Below are 20,263 nucleotides of genomic sequence, written 5' to 3'. Positions count from 1 at the left end.
TCTCACCTAATCTATGGCCTCTGCCATTCCATGACAGCTAAACACTTCCCATACTTCATTAACTTGTTTATTCTTCACCAACCCTGAGAGTTGGCAAATCAGTTAGGACACTTAGTTGCAAGTGCTAGAAATCCCAACCCAAATTGGCATAAGCAAAAAGGGAATTTTTTGGCTCTCCTTGCTGTAATTCCCAGGGTTTGGCTAGCTGGCTTCAGGTGCACCTCGTCACAGGGGTCAAATGATGTCACAATGATTCACTAACTGGGCTCAGCTCTGCTGTCCTCTGGGGGCTAGCTCACTCACAGATAGTCTCCTCTTGGAAGTGCAGGATGGCTGCAGCAACCACACGTCCCTCCATATTCACATCCAGAAGGAAAGGAAGCTTTCCTAGTCCTGACAGAGCCTGACTGGGTCGCTGTGGCCAGCGGAGTGGGATATGCTGGATGGGGCCCTTCTCTGGAGCTTAGGGTGGGACACCCACCCTCCTCCCAACCACGAGCTGACAGGGTGGACAGGGAGTTCCCAGAGGAAATTCAGGACGCCATTAACAAGTGGGAATGGTTCCTGAGTGACTAAAAAAAGAAGGCTCACTACAGCTGGCAGTATCACCTACACATTATAGATGAGACTGCTGCCCATAGCGGGATTAAATAACACGTCCAAGGTCACATGGCTAAATGATCATCACATCAGAGCTGGATCTCAGGTCTGTCTACCTCCAAGGTTTTGCTATCATTGGCCTACTTTGCTTCCTGTCCTCTCTCTGCTTCTCCCCCTACTAGTGTCTTACACTGAAACTCCCTGAGAAATGACTGGATGAACTAAGCAGCTGTTAATGTCCCTGATTCCCTGGGTTGTGCAGTGTGAGGTCTCAGGGCCTGGTTCTCCACGTGTATAAAGGGCTATAATGAGAAGCCCTGACTAGGTCCAGAGCTGGAGTCTGATGCTGGCCCTGCTCCAGAATGGCCACTGCTACCTTCCCTCCCTTTTCTTCAGTTCTGTCTCCACCTTGGAGACTGCACAGGACCTGGCTAGACCCCTCTCAGCACCAGCAGCCAGCAGGGCTTGGCATGGAGCAGGGTGAGTGAACAGACGGGGATCAGGTGACTGAGCCCAGGGTGGTGGTGGGGGGCCCAGCTTTAGCCATCACTGAAGAGGTGGCAAGCCCCAGACTGCACCCAGGGCCCTACTACCACAGGCATCCGACACTCACGAGACTGGGGGCCATGGTGGCTCCAGGAAGTTCACATGGAAAGGTCCATCTCAGCCCTGGGGCTGAACCCAAAAGGCCCGAAGACTGAAGCAGAGGAAGGACTAAGGACAGGGCTGTGGGGTAGACACCAGTCTGGTTTGAATAAAGCCCTATTAACCAGGGGACATCCATGTGGGGCTCCCAGAGGGCACCTGCCCCGATTTGTCAGTTCTGATTACCTTCACTAAGCAGCTGTGATGAGGGTTTGTTCCCAGGCTCCAGCCCATCCCAAGAACCACACGGAGACCAGTGAGTACTATCACAATCAACAGATTTATCAACCTGGGGCTGCGACTGACTCTCCGAGTAGGGGTTGGGTGGTGGGGAAAGAGGCTGGGAAAATGGCCACAAGCCTAAAGAGAAACAGGAGAAAGAGGGAACAACAGAGGGGGAAGGGGACAACTACGTTGTCTTCCCTAGATCAATTTTCTTCTGGATGGCTCGAGCTGAGTGGTAGATGAGCGAATCGATGAGTCCAGCCACTGGTGAGAGAGACAATGGCTGGCACTGGCCCAGTTAGGCCGTTGGCTTGACTTCCAGAACCCTGTCACCTAACTGGCCAGGCCAATATCTCCCCTTGGCCCTGGAGGTACCCCTCTTCCCCCAATCAAAACCCGGGGGGCGCCCAGGCTTTACACTCCCCACCACGCCCCCAACCCCAGATAGCCACCCTTGAGCTTCTAACCTGTGAACATGCCCCCGATGATAGCGCACACGCCCGTCAGGAAGTGCGTGAAGGACCTGGCAGAGGGGTGGGGGGTCAGCAGGCATCCCCACTCCCTGCAGGCCCAGGCCCCCCTTTCCCCACCCTCACCTGTGTTTCTCTGTCAGCTTCACCATCATGGGCGAGAGTTCATAGAGCACGAAGACTCCGGGAAGCCCCTGGTCGCCCATCAGCCCATTGGCGACCTTCTCGTGTCTGGTCACAGAGAACTGATTTGTCCTCAGCACCTGGGGTGGGAGGGAAGTCTGGGGGAGGGCAAGGTCTACGACCTGGTCCCAACCCTCCTCAGCCTGACCTCTGCTCCTGCCCCTTGTCTGTGGTGCCTTGACTGTGTGGAGGAGAACATGAGGCCCCACGCTGGTAACGCACACTGCAAGGGTGGGGACCACCTAGACGTCCAATCTCAGCCTCACCACCCCAGCTTCCCCTCTAGTCACCAGCTCTTTACAGTTCACCGATCCTGGCTACTTTTGGTGGATACTCTCAGTGGGGTCCAGGGATGAGAAGCTACTCTCCAAGGCTGTACCATGAGCTCCTGGCAAGTCTGGGCCTGACTTCCTCTGCTTCTCAGTCCCATGCATTCTAGCAGTCTGGCGAGATGCTGCTCCACAGGCCACAGCAGAGAGGGTAGTAGGGGGCCCAGGAAGGGTTGGCCTGGCTAGCCCCCAGCCCAGGGCAGACCACAGGGCACAGTGAGGCAGACAGACAGTGGACACCAAAAGAACAGATGGAAGCAGTTTGGGCAAGTAGAAAAAGCAAGTGCTTTGAAATCCAACAGCCTGGGCCCATACTCTGGCTGTGAGGGCAAGTCACCTACCCTCTCTGAGCCTCAGCTTATCATCCATCACACAGGGATAAGAGCAGCACTCCACTTCCCAGGTTGAAGGGACTCTGATATCTGAGCTCCTGCAGACTCACCTCCCCATCTACCTTCATGTATACTGTGGGTACCACCTTCACAAAGTACTGGAACATCATGGAGGCTGCAGGGAGAAAAGAACACTGGGCATGGGTGCTGGGCAGCACTTTGGTAGCTGGGGGCTACCTCCCAGACTGGTACCTTGGGGTGCGGTGACGTTGGTGCGGTCCAGGGGGTTCACAATGCCCGGGTAGTCCTCCCCGAATGACAGGTGCCGAATGTAGTGGGTCATGTTGATCTGTAAGCAACACCAGCACCTGGGCCTATGAGTATTTAAGGCTCCAACAGGTCCCACCCCATCCAAAGCTGTAGAGTACGGTAGCAGACAGGGTCATCGGGGTCTGGAAAGTGGTTGGGTGGAGATGCGGGCAGGAGGGACAGGCCCTGCCTGGGAGAATCTGACCGAGACGGGAACCTGCACTCCCCACCTAGGAACTCCTTCAGAGAGTCTGCAGGCTCCTGGGGCTCCGGAGTCTGAGGTTCTGGCTGTATGCATACATTAGGCAAACACAGACTGGGCAGGGACCCTGTGTGGCAGGTCTAGCTTTGCCTAGAGGTCTCAAGCCAGGGAAGCCAAAGGCTGGAGGAGCCCCAGATCTCCCAGCTCCTGCTCCTGTTCTGCTCCAGTCTATATCAAACTCAGCCACTAGAAGGATCTTTAAAAATATGCCAATCTGATTATGTCACGACCCTGGTTAAAGCAGGCAAACAGTTTCCCACTGTTCTCCAGAGAAAGACCAGACTCTTCGGCACGGCCCCTGGGTCCTGTGTGGTCTGGTCCTTGCTGATCTCTCCAGCCTCATCCATCTACACCAGCCCCGTAGTCCCTGAGAAGTGACCCCCTCCCTCTTGACCCTGCCCAAGGCTCCCTCTGCCTGGGAAGCTCTCATCCAACTCCATCCCCCTGTCTCGAGCCTGTGCAGATCTCAGTCCAAGAGTCACTCCCAGTTATTCAGCCCTCAGACTGGATTCCCTGTCAGAATATGGTATATTTTTCTTTATCTGCTCCCCGATCCCAGGATGTCCCTACAGAGAAATGAAGGCAGCAACCAGTCTCCCACCCCCACCCGCCCTCCAGGGTTTCCACCTGGTACGTACATTGTCGAGGCCGAAGCTCTGCAAGTCATGGACTAGGAGAGAAGGGAGAAGGTGTCACCAGGTGGAGCAGGACCAGCCTCCTGGCTCCCTCAGAGTCCTCGCTCAGGCCTCGTCACTCCTCTCTCTGGAGTGTGACCCGCCCGGCTCTTCTTCAACCCCTCATTCCAACCCCAGCCTGGTCCTGCTGGGGGCCAGCCAGAAAAGGCCTGCCTTGGGCCTGTGGGCGAGTCCAAGCCCTCCCCAGGGGTCTTAAGAACACAGACTCCATTTTTTTCCCTGACGTGCACAGGGAGCCCTTCAAGGGCATCACTCTGGCCTTCACTTCCACCAAGGCCCTGCTTGCATCTCAGGAAACAAAACCCACTGACTTTGGTCTCTCCTTAACTAGAGGTGATGGCCAACCACTGAACCCCAAAGTGAGGTGGGACCTGAGAATGTTGTCCAAGTGCTTTCCCTGACTCTTCGGCCCCTACCCTGAGAGCCCCCCAAAGGAAATCCATGGGTACCCTGTACCATCCGTTCCAGAACAAGTTCTTCCAGCCTTCTAACCCTGATCTCTCCCGCTGCAAGGAAGCCCATCTCAAAGATACGTCCCAGTGCTTTTTATAGCCACCCAGCAGCCAGGCCAGAGAAGGCCCCAACCCCAGGCCCATCCAAACCTCCCCCTATCCTGGGAGAGGAGGCTGCCCCAGAAGTGGGGGCTTGGCCTCCCTAAGGGCAGGGCCACTTACTCTCCACAGCATGTACTGCAGCATGGGGGAGGGAGGGAGAGAGAGGGAAGGAAGAGAAAAAAGATTCAGAACTTCACAATGAGAACTACAGAGCAAGATACACGGCAGAAGGGAAGACTGGAATATTCCTGCCTCAGCAGCAGGGTGGGCACTCAACTAACAAGCTTCCTCCTAGTCCCGTCCCCAAGGGAGCCCTTTCCTGGCCAGGGAAGAGTGCAAATGGTCTTGGAGGCAGAAGTATGGTGGCCTAGAAAGAACAAAAGACGCAGAGTCCAAAGAGCCACTTTCCTAGCTATGTGACCTTGGGCAAATCACTTGTCCTCTCTGGGCCTCAGTGACTTCCTCTGCAAAGGGCTGTCCTGAGGACCAGGTAGGATCTAAGATGGATAGATAGAAAAGTACTTGGTAAACTTTACAAGCTTCCCTCCTCCCCCACCAAATCAACAAGGGTGTCAAGAACTTGCTCCCTGGCCTTCACCTCCGCCAGATCTCTAGACTCAAGCAACCGTAGCTTTGTGTTTTGAACATCCATCCAGGGTACAGAGCACCTTTGCCCCGGCTTCCTGACTTCCTGACTCTGACAACAGCCCAGGCGGAGAAGCAGAGATGCTGCAGCCGCCTCCCGGCACCACCTCCCACTAAGTGCCTACAGACCCTATGCTGACAGCTTGACACTAACTGCTTTGCCACAATCCCAGTGAGACCACCAGCCCCCTCCAGAGTAAAGACGGGGCTCCAGACTCACCTCCCTGCCCCTCCCCAACATTCAGCCTCACCACTACAAACTGCCTTAAAGACCAGCAGGACTCTCTCCACTGGCCCTGTTACTCTTGCTTACCTTAGTCCCTGGGCAGCTCAGGACTGCAAGGCCATCTCTCATCTCCTGGACTCTTGTCACAATGTGGCTTGGGACAACCCCTAATATGATCTCGACTCCTGTCCCTCCCACACCCTTCTAGGGGACCATGTTACTAATCAGCAAAACCCCTATATCTTCAACCTCTAAACATTCTCCTTACCTCTTGCCCCACCCACAGCCTGGCTCTTCCTTGAAGGTACTATTTTCCTTACAGCCCCCCAAGTGGTGACTATTTCTCTCCCACTCCTGTCCTCCTCCTTGTTCTGTAATGCCACTTCAAGATCACTGTCCCTCGATCTTCCCTAAAAATTCCAAGCTTTGCAGCTCACAGCAAACTGTACTACCAACTATCCCTACTTGTTTTAACCACTTAGAGATCCACACACAGGTCATCTGCCCATGCCGCTTCTCAAGGATTCTAGCCACCACTGGCCATGACCCTCTCTTATACAACCTGGTCACAATTCCTGGTGATTTCCAGATCACCCGGCTGCCAACTGACCTGCACCCACACCGTCTGCCTTTCCCCCTGTTGCCAAGTTGGGGCTTTCTACACTTCTAAGGCACCAGATTCTTCTTTTTCCTTCTCAAGGACTTCACTCCAGTAATTGTTGCTCTCATCTCTGGACCATCACTTCTGCTCTCTTTAGTAGGTAATTTCCAACAGCATATTAACATTCTGCTACATCATACATCTTACAAAACCCTCCCTTGACTCCACATTTTCCTCCAGCTACAGCCCACTCTCTCCTCCCTTTAGGGCAAACTCCACAAATCAGCTGTCCACACTCACTGGCTCCAATTCCTCTCCCATTCCCTCCTGAACCCACTCTATGGGTGCTCCCAGCACTCCACCCAAACTGCTGTCAAGGTCAAAATGACCACTGCCATGTTATACACCCAGTGGGCAATTCTTACTCCACATCCAGAAGCTCTGATGTGGCTCTGGAAACACATCCGTCCCTTGGCTTTCAGGACACTACTCTCTTGGTTTGCACTGCATTTCTTACCAGTCTCCTCTGTAGCTTCCTCCTGATGCCCTTGTGCTCTAATGTAGGAGGCCCAGCGCTCAGTTCTGCGAGCTCTCGTCTTCTCCATCCACTCTCCCCTCTAGGGCGATTTCATCCAGTCCCATGGTTTTAAATATGCTGATGACTCCAACATTTCTATTTCCAGGCCAGACCTCTCCCCTGAACTCCAGACTTGAATAGCCAACTGCTCACTTGACATCTGGGGTGTCCAAAAGGATACCCAAATCCCACTGGTCTGAACATGTCAAAAGCTGCACACCTGCTCTACACCCCCCAACTCCAAATGTCTAAACCTATTCCTCTGAGTCTTGCCCCCTCACTAAAGGGTAACTTCATTCTTCTTGCTACTCAGATACAAAACTTTGGAGTCATTCCTGACTCCTCTTTCCTTTACCCCTCACATCCATCAGCAACTCTTCTCAGCCCCACTGTCAAAATATACACAATCGCTTCCTACCACCTCCACCACCAGTATGGCCCAGCACCCAACATCCCATGCCTGGACTGACCACTGCAATAGCCTCCTAACTGGCCCCTCTGGTTCTGTCCTTTCCCCCTAAGTCTTCCCCACAGAGCAGAGCACTGCTTACCTTTTCAAAGTTAAGTCAGCTCATACACCACTTCTTCAGAGCCCCACACTGACTGCCCGTGTCACGCAGAATGAAAGCCCAAGACCCTACAATGCTCTTCCAGCCCCACATGACACGGCCCCATTACCTCTCTCACCTTATTTCTAACCACTGCTCTGCTCACTCTGCTCCGGCCACCCTAACTTTCTTACTGTACCCTGAACTCACCAAGCACATTCTCAGCGTACGGATCTGCATTTGCTATTTACTCTGTTTGAAACACTCCCCCGGCCCCCACATCCAGACCCCAGACATTCTTCAGGTCTTTACTCAAATGTCACCCCATCAGAGTCTTTTCCTGACCCGCTTATATAAAATAGCACACACACACACCATCTCATCTCACCCTAGGCCCTTGCCTCCGTCATCTTTATCTTGCTTTTTTTGGGTTCATATTAGTTAATAGCATCTGATATACCATATATTTTACATACTTGTGTATTGTCTGCTTCTTTACTAGAATGTTCTGAGGGCAGGGACTTTGTTTTGTTCACTGCTGTATCCTTAGCACCTAGACTAGCAAGTGGCACATGGCAGGGAATTACTAAATATCTACTGAATACATGAATTAATAAATGAATGAGAATAAACCTCATTTATTCATCCCTGTGAACACCCTTGTGAAGGAGGTACTAGTATCTTCAGCCCCATTTTCCAGAAGAAACTGAGTAGGGCTCACTACTTCCCAAATATGACATAACCCAGGAGCGGCAGAACCTGTGTTCCACCCCAGCTCTGCTTCCCCCAAAGCTGCCCACACAGGTCATCTGATATTGGGGGCTGCCTTTTAAACAGTGCCTACCAGCAGCCGGGCTCTGTGCTATAATCTGTAACCTGCACAAACACCCGAGGAGATAAGTACCATCCCTATTTTATAAAGTAGGAAACTAAAGATCAAAAAGGTTAAGAAACTTTTTGGTTCCTCAGCCTGTGCTCCCAACTCTTGTACCAAACTGCTGCCCTGCAATGAGGGTCTGCTCTGGGCCAAGACAAAGGAACATCAGGCAGGTGAGGGGACACTCAAACTCGCCAAGGTGTCCAAGGTCTAACCCTCCCCGGCTGATGCAGGATCACTCACCGTGCACGTGGGACTGCTGGAAGCTCTTCCCGGGGGCAAAGTGGAAGTTTCCGGCCACCTGTAGGGGATATTCCCTCTAATTCTCCAGCCGTTTCCTCCCTTCGCCTCCTGAGGGCCTGACTGGACCCTTGATTCACAGTGGCACAGCCCAGCTGGCCCTGCCCTGCCTAGGTCCCTCCTGTACCTTGTTGACTTCCAAGAAGCCATACACCTGGCAGCCTTCATTTTTCTGTTCCTGCATCTTCTGGCTGAAGCCCTCTCGCCGGCACTGCTCAATAGTGTCTGGATTCTTGAAGGCCCAGCCTCGACGGCGGTATGCCTCCCGCACGTCCTCACAGGTGTTACAGCACCTGCAGGAGTGGCGGTGTGGTGTGAGAGGGTCAAAGAGGCATGAAAACAGTGCTGGCACCTTGAGAAATAAAGCACGAGCAGTTGTGCCCACTAATGAAGGCTCCGTCAGCCTCATCCCTGACCACTAAATGTCCTCGAAGTGTGTCTCCTCGGCAGGAGTGGGACTGTGAAAAATACATATTCCTGTTCTGTTTGGGATGATGACAAGTTCTGGAACAGATAGTGGTGATGGCTGCACAATGCTATGAATATAGTTAATGCCACTGAATTATACACTTGAAAATGGTTAAAATGGTAAATTTTATGTCACATATATTTTACCACAATAAAAAAATTTATGATATATATATTTTAAAAATTTACATATTTATTTATATATATATAAAGATATATATATTAAAAAATGTATATATATAAAAATATATATCCCTAGGCCCCACCCCAGTCCTGCGGAATCAGCCTCTCAGGGGTCAGGGCCTGGGAAATACAGCAGCAGTTGCCACACATCAAGGGCCTAATAACCTGGCTGGGCCTTCCACCTCAGAGCTTCACACACGGTATACATTTAATCCTTACGTGACTCTTACCAGAAAGGTGTTATTACCACCCTCCTTCACAAGAGAGATTACGTGCTTTGGCCCAAAGTCACGTGGCTGGAACCCAGGCAGCTGGACTCCAGAGACCACCTCTGAACCAGAGCAGGGAGCACTTTAGCCTTATCCCCAGGTCAGGGCCTGGGCACAGAGCCTCAGATGCTTACACCAGGATCAGTGATCAAGGTACACACTCCATCTCCTCTAAATTCTTGGTCTGACCTCCCCGTCAGAGTCCCACAGAGGTCAGGATGAGCCCTGGTGCTCCCTCCCGCCCCCAGGGTCCGGCTCACTTGATGTCTTCTGTCTCAGCACCATAGCAGCTCTCACAGCGATCAGGGTCCAGGGAGTCAGGGTCAAACACCTTCACCTCGACTTTCCCGAGCTCTAAGGGGAAGGCAGAGGCAGCGCCATCAGCTGGGGGCAGACACAGTGAAAGCACAAGCCCTTTGGCCATGGCTTGGGAATAATAAAAGTTATAACAATAGTTAATATTTATGTAGTGCATACTATGTGTTGGGCAACAAATGCTTCTACACATATATTTCTTTTAATAAAAGTAATAGTAATAAAACAATAACAGTGAATACTAAGCATTAGCTGAGTACAGGTCGCTGTACTTTACATCTATCGTCTCTTCATCCCCACAGTGACTCTAGGAAGGAGGAGGTTATGATCCCTGCCACACTTGAGAAGAAGCTGAGGCTCAGAGATGAGAAGTAACTTTGCTCAATGCAACACAGTAGGTGGCAGATTTCAGCTCTCATCCTAAAGCTTATGCCCTTGACCACTTCACCAGGGTGCTTCTCGGACCTCTGTCTTGGCACTCGGCTCCCTGACTCTCTCTAACTACTCCATCATAACTGGTGATTACAATATTCAATACCCTGACCTCCTGTCCTCCAATAATCTTTTAATTTTGTCATACACCTCAGCTGTCCATTATGTGCTCATACCTAGACCTTATCATTACCAATTATGGCAAACTTTCCATAATTCAATTTCAATTATCCCAGTCTTCAACTATGTAGCCTTATTTTTCCAGTTCACTATCTCTGGAACCCAGGATCCACTAATTATTTAAAACCACTGACACTATCACCCCTTCATGTCCTTAATTCCCTTCTTATTAGAATTCCATGGTCCAAACAGGGAATGACAGTCTCTTCAATAAATGGTGTTGGCAAAACTGGATATTCACATGCAAAAGAATGAAACTGGACCCCTATCTTACACCACTCACAAAAATTAACTCAAAAGGGATTAAAGACTTAAATGTAAGATCTGATACCATAAAACCATACAGAAGAAAACAGAGGGAAAGAGCTCCCTGACACTGGTTTTGGCAATAATTTCTTGGATATGACACCAAAAGCACAGGCAACAAAAGCAAAAATAAACACCTGACACTACACCAAAATAAAAAGCTTCTGCGCAGCAAAGGAAACAAAATGAAAAGGCACCTACGAAATGGGAGAAAATATATATGCAAATAATATATCTGATAAGGGATTAATATCTAAAATACATAAGGAACTCATATAACTCAATAGCAAAAGGACAAATAATCCAATTAAAAATGGGCAAATGACCTGAATAGACATTTTTCAAAAGAAAACATACAAATGGCCAACAGGTGCATGAAAAGGTGCTCAACATCACTAATCATCAGGGAAATGCAAATCAAAACCATGAGATATCACTTCACACCTGTCAGAAAGGCTATCATCCAAAAAATAAATAAAAACGAGATAAATATTGGTGAGGATATAAAGAAAAGCGAAATCTTCTGTACTGTTGGTGGGAATGTAAATTGGTACAGCCACTATGGAAAACAGCATGGAAGTTCCTCAAAAAATTAAAAATAGAACTACCATATGTTCCAGCAATCCCACTTCTGGATATATATTAAAAAATAAATAAAAATCAGTATCTCAAAGAGATATCTGTAGTCCCATGTTCATTGCAGTATTATTTACAACAGCCAAGACATGGAAACAACCTAAGTGCCTATCAACAGATAAAGAAAATGTGGAATATATATATATAAAATTATATAATGGAATATTATCAAGCTATTAAAAAAGGAAATCCTGCCATTTGAAACGATATGTATAAACTTTGAGAACACTACGCTAAGTGAAATAAGTCAGACAGATAAAGACATATACTGTATGACCTCACTTATACGCGGAAACAAAAGCTGAACTCATAGAAACACAGGTATTTTGGTGGCTGCCAGGGGTTAGGGGAAATGGAGAGATGTTGGTCAAGGGCACAAACTTTCAGCTATCAGATCAGTAAGTTCTGGGGTTCTAATGTATAGCATGGTCACGATAGTTACCATACTGTATTGGGAACCTGAAAGTTGCTAAGGGAGTAGATCTTAACTGTTCTTACCATACACACAAAAAAGGTAACCACGTGAGGTGATGGACGTGTTAGCCAACCTTACTGTGGTAATCATCTTACAAGGCATATGTAGATCAAATCATCACGTTGTACACCTTAAATTCACACAATGTTATATTTTAATTCTATCTCAATAAAACTGGAAAATAAATTCTATGGTCCATTGGTGTAATTACTCTCTTGCACATATCCACAACTTACTTGTTCCTCTCTCCCTTCATTGTACCAGCCTAGCAAAACCCAAACCCTAGTTAAACTCAGCTCTCTGTGCCTACTTGACTGTGCCTGAAGACTGCCTGGCAATCCTACTTCATTTCACTAACTGGTTCATTCTCCCATTCCTTGAGATGACTAAGTTACAGCTTTTCCTCTCATCTCAGGCTTCCACTTTCTTCACTCTTAACTAATGATCTTGCTTTCAATTTCCACTAAGAGAAGCAACAGAATCTCACTTAATCTTAGCACCAAACCCACCCCTTCTCCCACACTCTCCTCCAGCCCACCCCACTTCTCTGCTCTCTCTTACAGCCAAACTCCTGGAACGGTCATCAATACTTGACATCTCCACTTGCTCTTCTGCTCTTTGGCCAGATTTTCATCCCCAACAATATCCAAACTGTTCCTTTGAAAGTCTCCAATGACCTCTGTGTTGCCAACTGCAATGGTCAACTCTCAGTTCTCATTTTACTGGACGATCAGTAGCTTCTGACACAGTTGCTCACTCTCTCTTCTTGAAACTCTTCCTCCACTTGGCTTTTGGGAGATCTCTTGGTTCTCTTCCACCTTAATGGCTAATCCCTCTCAATCTTCCTTCCTGGAACCTCATTTCCTGACTTCTAAATATTGGAGGGGCCCAGGGTACAGTCCCTAGACGTCTCTTCTATCTATATTCACTCCCTAGGTTTTCTCATTTAGACCAGTGGCTTTAAATACCACTAAGCTGATAACTCCTACATTTATTTCTCCAGCCCTTCTCCAAAGCCTAGACTGGTACATCTGCCTCCTTAACATTACTAGGGTATAAAATGGGCATCCCAAATTTAACATGTCTCAAATCTGCAATCTGCGCCCAAATCCTGATCCTCCCCTGTGGGACCAGTCTCCAAGATGTCCCCAATGATCCCCATCTCCTGGTATTCACATCCTTATGTAGACCCCCCTCCCATAATGAATAAAATTGATCTGTATAACCACTAGTATATCGTAGAAATGATGGTGTGCAATTTCTAAGGCTAGGTCACAAAAGAAGTTGTGGTTTCCACTTTGCTCTCTCCTGGATCACTTGCACAGGGGGAAGCCAGCTGCCACGCTGTGAGGACACTCAAGCAGCCCTACTGAAAGGCCCATGTGGCAAAGGCACTGGGGCATCTTGCCAACAGCCATCTGTGTGAGCCCTCTTAGAAGCAGATCTTCCAACCCCAGTCAATCCTTCATACGACCGTAGCCCCAGCCAACAGCCTGACTGCAACCTCATGAGACATCCTAAGCCAGAAGCACCCAACGAAGCCACTCGAACTCCTGACCCACAGAAACTGAAACAGCAAACTGATGTATTAAGCCATTAACTTCTGGGGTAATTTGTTACATAGTAGTGGATATATAATATTTCCCCACCTCTCTCACACAAAAATCCTCTTCTTCTCTGGTCATCTCCATCACAAGTCATTCATGTGCTCAGACCAAAAGCCTTGGAATCAACCTTGACTCTGCTCTCTTCCACCCTACATCCAACCCTACAGCAAATTCTGTTGGTTTTCCTGGTGTTCCACATACATTTATTGAACAAACGAATGATAAAGCTCACCAACAGAGCAATCCCTAAGGTGTGAAAAATCGTAGTTTGAGAAGGGTTTTGTTACAGTGGGAAACTGAGTTAATGGAGGACATGGGAGGCTGCCTGGAGAGAGGAAAGGAAGCTAAAAGTGAACAGATACTCTGTACCAGGCATTGTACACATATTACTTTACTTGATCCTACAATTCCATGTAGTGGGTACTAGTGTTTATCATCATTTAGAGCTGAGGTCACAGATGCAAGAGACAAAACTACATCTGAATTCAGGCAATCTAACTCAAGAACATAAACTCTTAACCTTAAGCCACTCTGCATTCTAAAGGGGAGGAGCATTAAGGGCTGAATTCAGCCAATGGGATGAGGAAACAAACACCCAGAGATGCTTGAGTCCATCTAGAGGAGTTCTGCCAAGGGAACCGTACATAGGACCCATCGTCAAACTTCTGTTACTCAAATCAAAATAGGCAGGGATAGGGACCTCTGAGAATGATAGCCAGGTAGAGTACTCGACTCAATATATAGAGGCTAGAAGCCTGGATTTCAGCCCATTCTGATTCATAATAGTTTGGGGACCCTAGGCAAGCTACTTGACTTCTCTGGGTCCTAGCTGCTTCATTTGTCACTGGGCTGGCCACAGCCCACTTGCCAGAAGGTAGGGCTTGGACATGTTCAGCTCTGGGATCTGAGATCTGGCCCCCTCCCTTCAGTTACCATGACGCTCAGCCTCTGAGCTCACGGGGATGCCATCCTTATCCAGTCGCTGCTTGAACAGGTTGTGTTCCACATCCAGCTGCTGCTCCCCCGCCACATCCATGGCATCGATGCTCAGATCTGGAAGCAGGAAGTCAGGGTGAGGTACTGGGATCCTAGGGTCAAAGGAATCTGTGCGTTTGGAGGGTTAAGGGGATACTCGGCCTGTCTTGGGGCAGCAGTGGATTATGGGAAGGAGGTTGTCCTGGGGTCCAGTCTGGAACCTAAGACTGCAGGTGTGAATCTGGAAGCCCACCTGAGAACCCTGAGACTTAGAATTCCCACCCACGGTGAAGTACTCACAGGCACAAGGCATGTGCGGAAAAAATACATCGATGTTGATCTTCAGTTTATCTCCCCGTGACTTGTCCACGTAGAGCTCAGGGTGCACCTGGGGCAGCATTACCTCAGTAAGATTTGGCCCCATGCCTCTCCTATCCCACTCCCACCCGTAGAAGGCCAAGCCCCGCCCACGCACTAGGCCCCGCCCCTTACCTCAGTGGTGAGATAATACTGCAGCTCGGACAGGAACAGTAGCAGCATAAGAAGGCCACTGACAATAGTCACTGCAGGGCAGGGAGCGAGGGTCAGGATGGCCTCGGTTCCGCTCCCTCAGCCCCCGGCAGGCCGGCAGGGTCCAGGCGCCTCGGCCAAGTTCTAGGACCCCCCTCTCCCCATGACCCGGGCCCCGCCGCGGCCTACCGGTGGCGCCCCCGCAGGTCTTGACCCGGAAGTCCTCCAGAGTCTTAGGGTAGGCATCGAACTGCTTCAGCTTCCCCAGAGCCTCCATGGGGACCAGCCGGAAAGGGGACGCAGCCGGCCGGCCCCTGCAGCCTCCCGCTTCCGGCCTGGAGCTTGAGCCACGCCCCCCTCTCTTCCCGCACGCATGCGCGTTGGCGCGCGCGTCTGGCCCCACCCTCACCCGAGTTCTCGCTCGCGCCGCCCCGCCCGCGGCGTTGCCGGCTGTGTAGACGCCGCCAGCGGGGAAGAGCTCCTGCGGTTAGGGAGTCATGTGTGAACCAGGGCGAGCGGAGGAGGGCTCCTCGGGGTAGACACAGTAATAACAGGCTTCGCTTGCCTTGCGCTTGGAACTGCGCCGAGAGTTTCACATCAGACTCTCGGAATCTCCTGGAACAATGGTTGTCAAAGTGTCGCCAATCAGCAGCCTCGTTGTCCCCTGGGCACGGGTTAGAAATGCAAATTATCAGGTCCCGCCACAGACCTGCTGCATCAGAGACTCTAGGAGTGACTCCCAAGTAATTCCGTGCAGTAACAGTTTGGGAATCACCGCTGTAGAAAGTAGGTGTGACTTTTATCTCTAAGTAACTTGTCCTAGATCACAGCCAGTTAAAGTCAGGGCCTGATTCCAAACCTATTTATTCTGCACTTGAAAGTACTCTGGGAGCCAGGGCCTTTGGGCTTGGTTTTACTCAAACAGCCTCTCAATGCTTCTGGTGAGCATGGCTCCTGGAGGTGCAGGGCTCAAATCATTTCAATGAGGAAAGACCAGAACTTTGATAAGAGGTGGCACAGGAGACTGGGAGAGTCTGTAGGAAAAAGTGACTGACACGATAGGTTAGGGAACGCGTCCGGGAAGAGGAAGAGGGACACTGGAGCCCGGTGCCTTGTGGCAGTCTGACTCAAGAGAAGCTGAGCAATGCCAGAGTCCCCGTTCTACCCTCAGGCTGCATTTTGCTGGGGAAAGAGAGAAAGGACTAACTTGTATTAACTGAAAACCGACAATATGCCCACTGCTGTAATCCATTCTACTGTCAGAACAACCCTGGGAGGTAGGTGCTATTTCAAACCCCATCTTTTAGACGAGGACACTGAGAGGTGAATTGACTTAGCGCAAGGTTAGACGGTGGGTTAATGGAGCAAAGCTGGGGTTGAAGGCCTGGTTTTGCTAGCTCCAGAGCCGAGCTCCACTGGTCACACATCAGCTACCACTAGCAAGTGTGAGAGGTACCTATTCTCGGGTGGATGCCCAGGGACAACGTTAGCAGAAACTGTCCTCTCCTCCGGCCTGTGCCCATTTAGTGCCCATCCATGTTTGACTTCCAAAGCCACCCTCCTCAGTGGGGCTCCAGGCTAAATGACTCACTCCTTCACTCCTTCAAGACTTATTTATGGAGCTCTTCCTGTTTCCCAGGTCTCCCCTGGGTTATGGGAATACCATCGTGAATAAGACAGATCTTCATGTCTACCCTCAAGGAACTTTCAGTATGAGGTAGAGAGAAGTAAGCAAACAAACTATATATATATATAAATACCACTTAAAAGTGGTTAGGATCGGGCCGGCTCGGTGGTGCAGTGGTTAAGTTTGCACATTGCGCTTCAGCGGCCCGGGGCTCGCCGGCCTGGATCCTGGGCACGGACATGGCACCGCCTGGCACACCATGCTGTGGTAGGCATCCCACATAAAATAGAGGAAGATGGGCATGGATGTTAGCTCAGGGCCAGGCTTCCTCAGCAAAAAGAGGAGGACTGGCAGTAGTTAGCTCAGGGCTAATCTTCCTCAAAAAAAAAAAAAGGTTAAGATGGTAAAATTTTACCACAATAAAAAAATTGAAAAAACCAAATAGTGATAAAGTAAATAATAATTAAAAAGCTTGTAAACTTTGTACTGTGAAGGGAATAAACAGGGAATTGTAACAGGGACAACAGGGGTCGGGGCTTTCTGTTTTAGGAATTCCAGAATTAGATAGTGATTCCCTTTTTGGAATTCTTTTAGGTGGCTGTGACGCACAAGTCACAGGAGACCAAGACACTGACTAGTTAGAGACTTCATTCCTCACCATATCAGGTTTCACCCTAATGCTTCAGCCCTCTCCTTCAAGGTGGGATCCTTCAACCTTTGAAGCAGGTGGGCCCTGCACAGGGGTGGCTCACTGTACATGGGGCCACCAGAAGAGGCGGGTCACTGGTCACCTGTAGCTGTAGCGTACAAACCCACCCAGACAAGAGGAAGGTTTCAGGCCCTTTCATTGGTTCATTCTGCCCAATCACAGCCTTCTTTCACCTTATTTTCACACTGATAAATGAACTTTTCCTAAATTGTTAAAGAAATAAATATATTTGCAGATGTTACATATTCTCCTTCTCCAGTGAAGAGGGACTGTCTTTCTCTTGGGATAAATACAGAGATCCCAAAGTATCTGGGTTGAAAACAATGGTCATATTATAGGCTCTTGATTAATACCAGCCCTGACATCGGTTCCCCTATGTTGAACCCAGCATATACGGGGTTAGAACCAAAAGCACGCATCCCTGTTCCCTGCTTCTTTAGTTACACTCATATGTAGATATTTGTTTCTTTAGCTCTGACTCCCTGAGCTTTACAAGCAAATAAAAGTTACAAATTGTTAAAAGCCCAGATGGCCTCTGCTGGGCTCCCACGAAAGTTGTAACTAAACACGGGTCCTTGAAGCCTATTATAGGAAACCTAGTGTCCAGAGAATGTCAGGAAACTGAAGCTTCCGGTGCCCAACTCCTCGGCTTCCTGGCACCAGAGTCCACCACGGAGACAAACAGCCAAGGACACCCATCTGTGGATTCTCTTATCTCTCCCTGCAAGTAGCCTCACAAGGCCAAATGCAGACTGGCAAAAACACTGGCCAACAAGGATACATGCTCCCCTCTCTACAAAAAGCCACGTTCCCAACCTTTAAAAACCCCTACCTGCTTCCTAATGAGGAGCTAGCAATTTTTAAGGCACCAGCCATTGCTTTGCTCTCTCTGCCTGGCAAAGAAACTAAAGCCTTTCCTTTCCACTCAAGACTGTGTTCTCATTATTTGGATTGGCATCACTTTCAGAGACCAAACTTTTGGTAACAGTCACAGTGTAGAAATCCCACTGCTTCCCCTGAGAAGGAAGAATCACAACACAACTCTGTCTGGAGGGTCTCAGGGCCCAATTAGGAGAGCTTCTTGGGCACTTCAATAATACAGGGGTCAGGGAAGGAACCCCAAAATTAGTGTCATTTAAAATGAGACTTGAATAAAGGGAAGGAACCAGGGAGGCGAAGTGCTGAGGGTAGGAGTGGGAGGAAGTAATGTGTTCCAGGAAGAGGAACTGCAAGTGCAAAGGTCCTGGGGTGAGGTGGAACTTGGAAAGTTCTAGGAACAGGAAAAATCCAGAATAGCTGGAAAATGTTTGAGATGAGTCAGGATTTGGGATTTTATTCTGAGTGCAATGGGATGCCATTTTAAGGATTCAAGCAGGAAATAAATTTAAGATCATGTCAGTTGCTGGGTGAAGAGTGGATGGAACAGAAGCAGAGATACAAGCTAAGAAGCTATTGCAGGCTGTGGAAAGAAAACATTATAAACCCCTCTTTAGAAAGCAAAATAGAGTTAGACTATGAGCTTCCATTTTAGTAAAGGAATCCATTTTTCTCTGTAAAATAGCTTGCTAGCAGGATCTGTTAAGCTAAGGCAGTGGTCCTCAAAGTGTGGTCCTGGGACCAGCAGCATTGGCATCAACTGGGAACTTGTTAGAAGTGCACATCCTCAGGCCCCACCCAGAAAAACTGAATCAGAACCTCTGGGAATAAGGCTCAGCATTCTGTATGTTTATTAAGCTTTCCAGGTGATTCTGATGCATACTCATGTTTGAGAAGCACTGAGCTAAGAAAACAGTCTCAGGCAAATGCTTTTTTTTTTTTTAGCTGGGGAAGATTCACCTGAGCTAACATCCTTTGCCAATCTTCTTCTTTTTCTTTTTGTGTGTGAGCCACCTCCACAGCACAGCCACTGACAGACAAGTGGTGTAGGTCTGCAGAGTAGGTTCCCAGGTAGGGAACCGAAACCAGCCCGCTGAAGTGGAGTGTCCTGAACTTAACCACTAGGCCACCAGGGCTTGCCCTCCCAGGCAAATACTTTTTATTTGCCCTATCATGCAATCCACGTAAGGAAGAACCTTCTTTTAGTATTTGTAGAACATTATTTAAATAATTACGTGTCATAAAACAATGCCCAATGGGAAAATTAATGATAAAAGTCTAGCTCCAGCAATATGCAAACTTAATCCTGGAAACCTTCCTGCTGTAAACCATCTTGAAAGACTGAATAGCAAGTATCCCTTTGAACATATAGCTGACTCATGAAAAAGTAAGAGAAATTCCCAGGGGGTAAAAGTGAAAAAGTTGAAAAAGCAGTAAACTTGTGAGCTGACTTTGTGGCTCTTGAGTTGGGACAGGGAGCAGTGGCTAATGGGGCTGGTGTGTCAGTAATCTACAGCCTCCTTTCTTTTTTTCGCACATAATAATTCATATTAACATAAACATTTACGGTTTACAAAGCTCTTTCATGGACTGCTGGGAGCCGTGGCTACATCATTTGATCGGCTGTTTGACAGGGTCCAGCCGATTAACGCTGAGGGGTGCAGGGTCGCCCCTTGGTGAAGAATAACCGGCCAGCCCCTCACATAGTTCTGAAACCTGTGCTGCTTCTAATTGCCCTTCATTCCTTTTCCTTTCTTAACCTCCAGTTTTCATTCCTTTGGGTGGCTGCTTGGGAGGCACTACCTCCTGGGAAAATTAGATATAGTAAGAGAATGTGACCACCTGTAGATAACTTTCAAGATATTTTTCAGTTAATTATTGGAGGAGCACACAGTCCCATTTGAGACAATCAGAAAGGAATCCTGCCCAGATAAGATGTCGAATTAGGTTTATGGCCTCCATCTGGTTAATGTTTCCTTCTCCCTCCAGTTCTTTGTCTAAATATACATATGCATCGTCCTTCTAAGTTTGCTGGTTAATTGGATGATCAAGAAGTATCTATATATTATTCTTGACCTTCTGCTTTCTGTTAAAATGTTATAGAGGTTTTCTCCTAAAAGCAATAAATAATAAATAATTGGTGAGTAGAAGGGCCGAGGGGTGCAAGAATGCCCCTCGGTGAAGGATGGCCGGCTGACACCCCTGATATTTTCTGAATTACATGCATGCTTTCTATCAAGGTTATGTGTATACTTATTTCTCTTTTTTATTCTTGAAGATATATAGTTTAGCTTAGCTTTTCAGCCCTTTACTTTAC

At 48.7% G+C, this 20,263-nt stretch overlaps 1 protein-coding gene across 1 annotated transcript; it reads right to left on the bottom strand.

Moving 5' to 3' along the window:
* Positions 1-1,506: 1,506 nt before the first annotated feature.
* ERGIC3 (ERGIC and golgi 3) lies at positions 1,507-15,076 on the bottom strand. The gene is made up of 13 exons (XM_046679596.1): positions 14,924-15,076; positions 14,717-14,787; positions 14,525-14,612; positions 14,183-14,302; positions 9,559-9,652; positions 8,506-8,671; positions 8,322-8,379; positions 3,994-4,025; positions 3,037-3,133; positions 2,895-2,959; positions 2,067-2,203; positions 1,938-1,993; positions 1,507-1,734 (listed from the first exon to the last, which is right to left on the bottom strand). Exons 1-13 carry the CDS (start codon positions 15,009-15,011, stop codon positions 1,655-1,657), a joined length of 1,152 nt encoding a protein of 383 aa, XP_046535552.1. The 5' UTR covers positions 15,012-15,076; the 3' UTR covers positions 1,507-1,654.
* Positions 15,077-20,263: the final 5,187 nt, after the last annotated feature.

Source organism: Equus quagga, chromosome 12, assembly GCF_021613505.1.
Source record: "Equus quagga isolate Etosha38 chromosome 12, UCLA_HA_Equagga_1.0, whole genome shotgun sequence".
NCBI classification, from domain to species: Eukaryota; Metazoa; Chordata; class Mammalia; order Perissodactyla; family Equidae; genus Equus; species Equus quagga.
This window is presented reverse-complemented; position numbering and strand designations above follow the sequence as displayed.

Bases quoted from the DNA above. Each gene is read 5' to 3' on its own strand.
- ERGIC3 (XM_046679596.1), bottom strand. From the start codon at position 15,011: ATGGAGGCTCTGGGGAAGCTGAAGCAGTTCGATGCCTACCCTAAGACT. The intron at 14,303-14,524 runs GTGAGTACTTCA...TCCTGCTTCCAG, and splicing joins TCCGCACATGCCTTGTGCCT to ATCTGAGCATCGATGCCATG. The intron at 3,134-3,993 runs GTACGTACCAGG...TGTTGCTTACAG, and splicing joins AGAGCTTCGGCCTCGACAAT to ATCAACATGACCCACTACAT.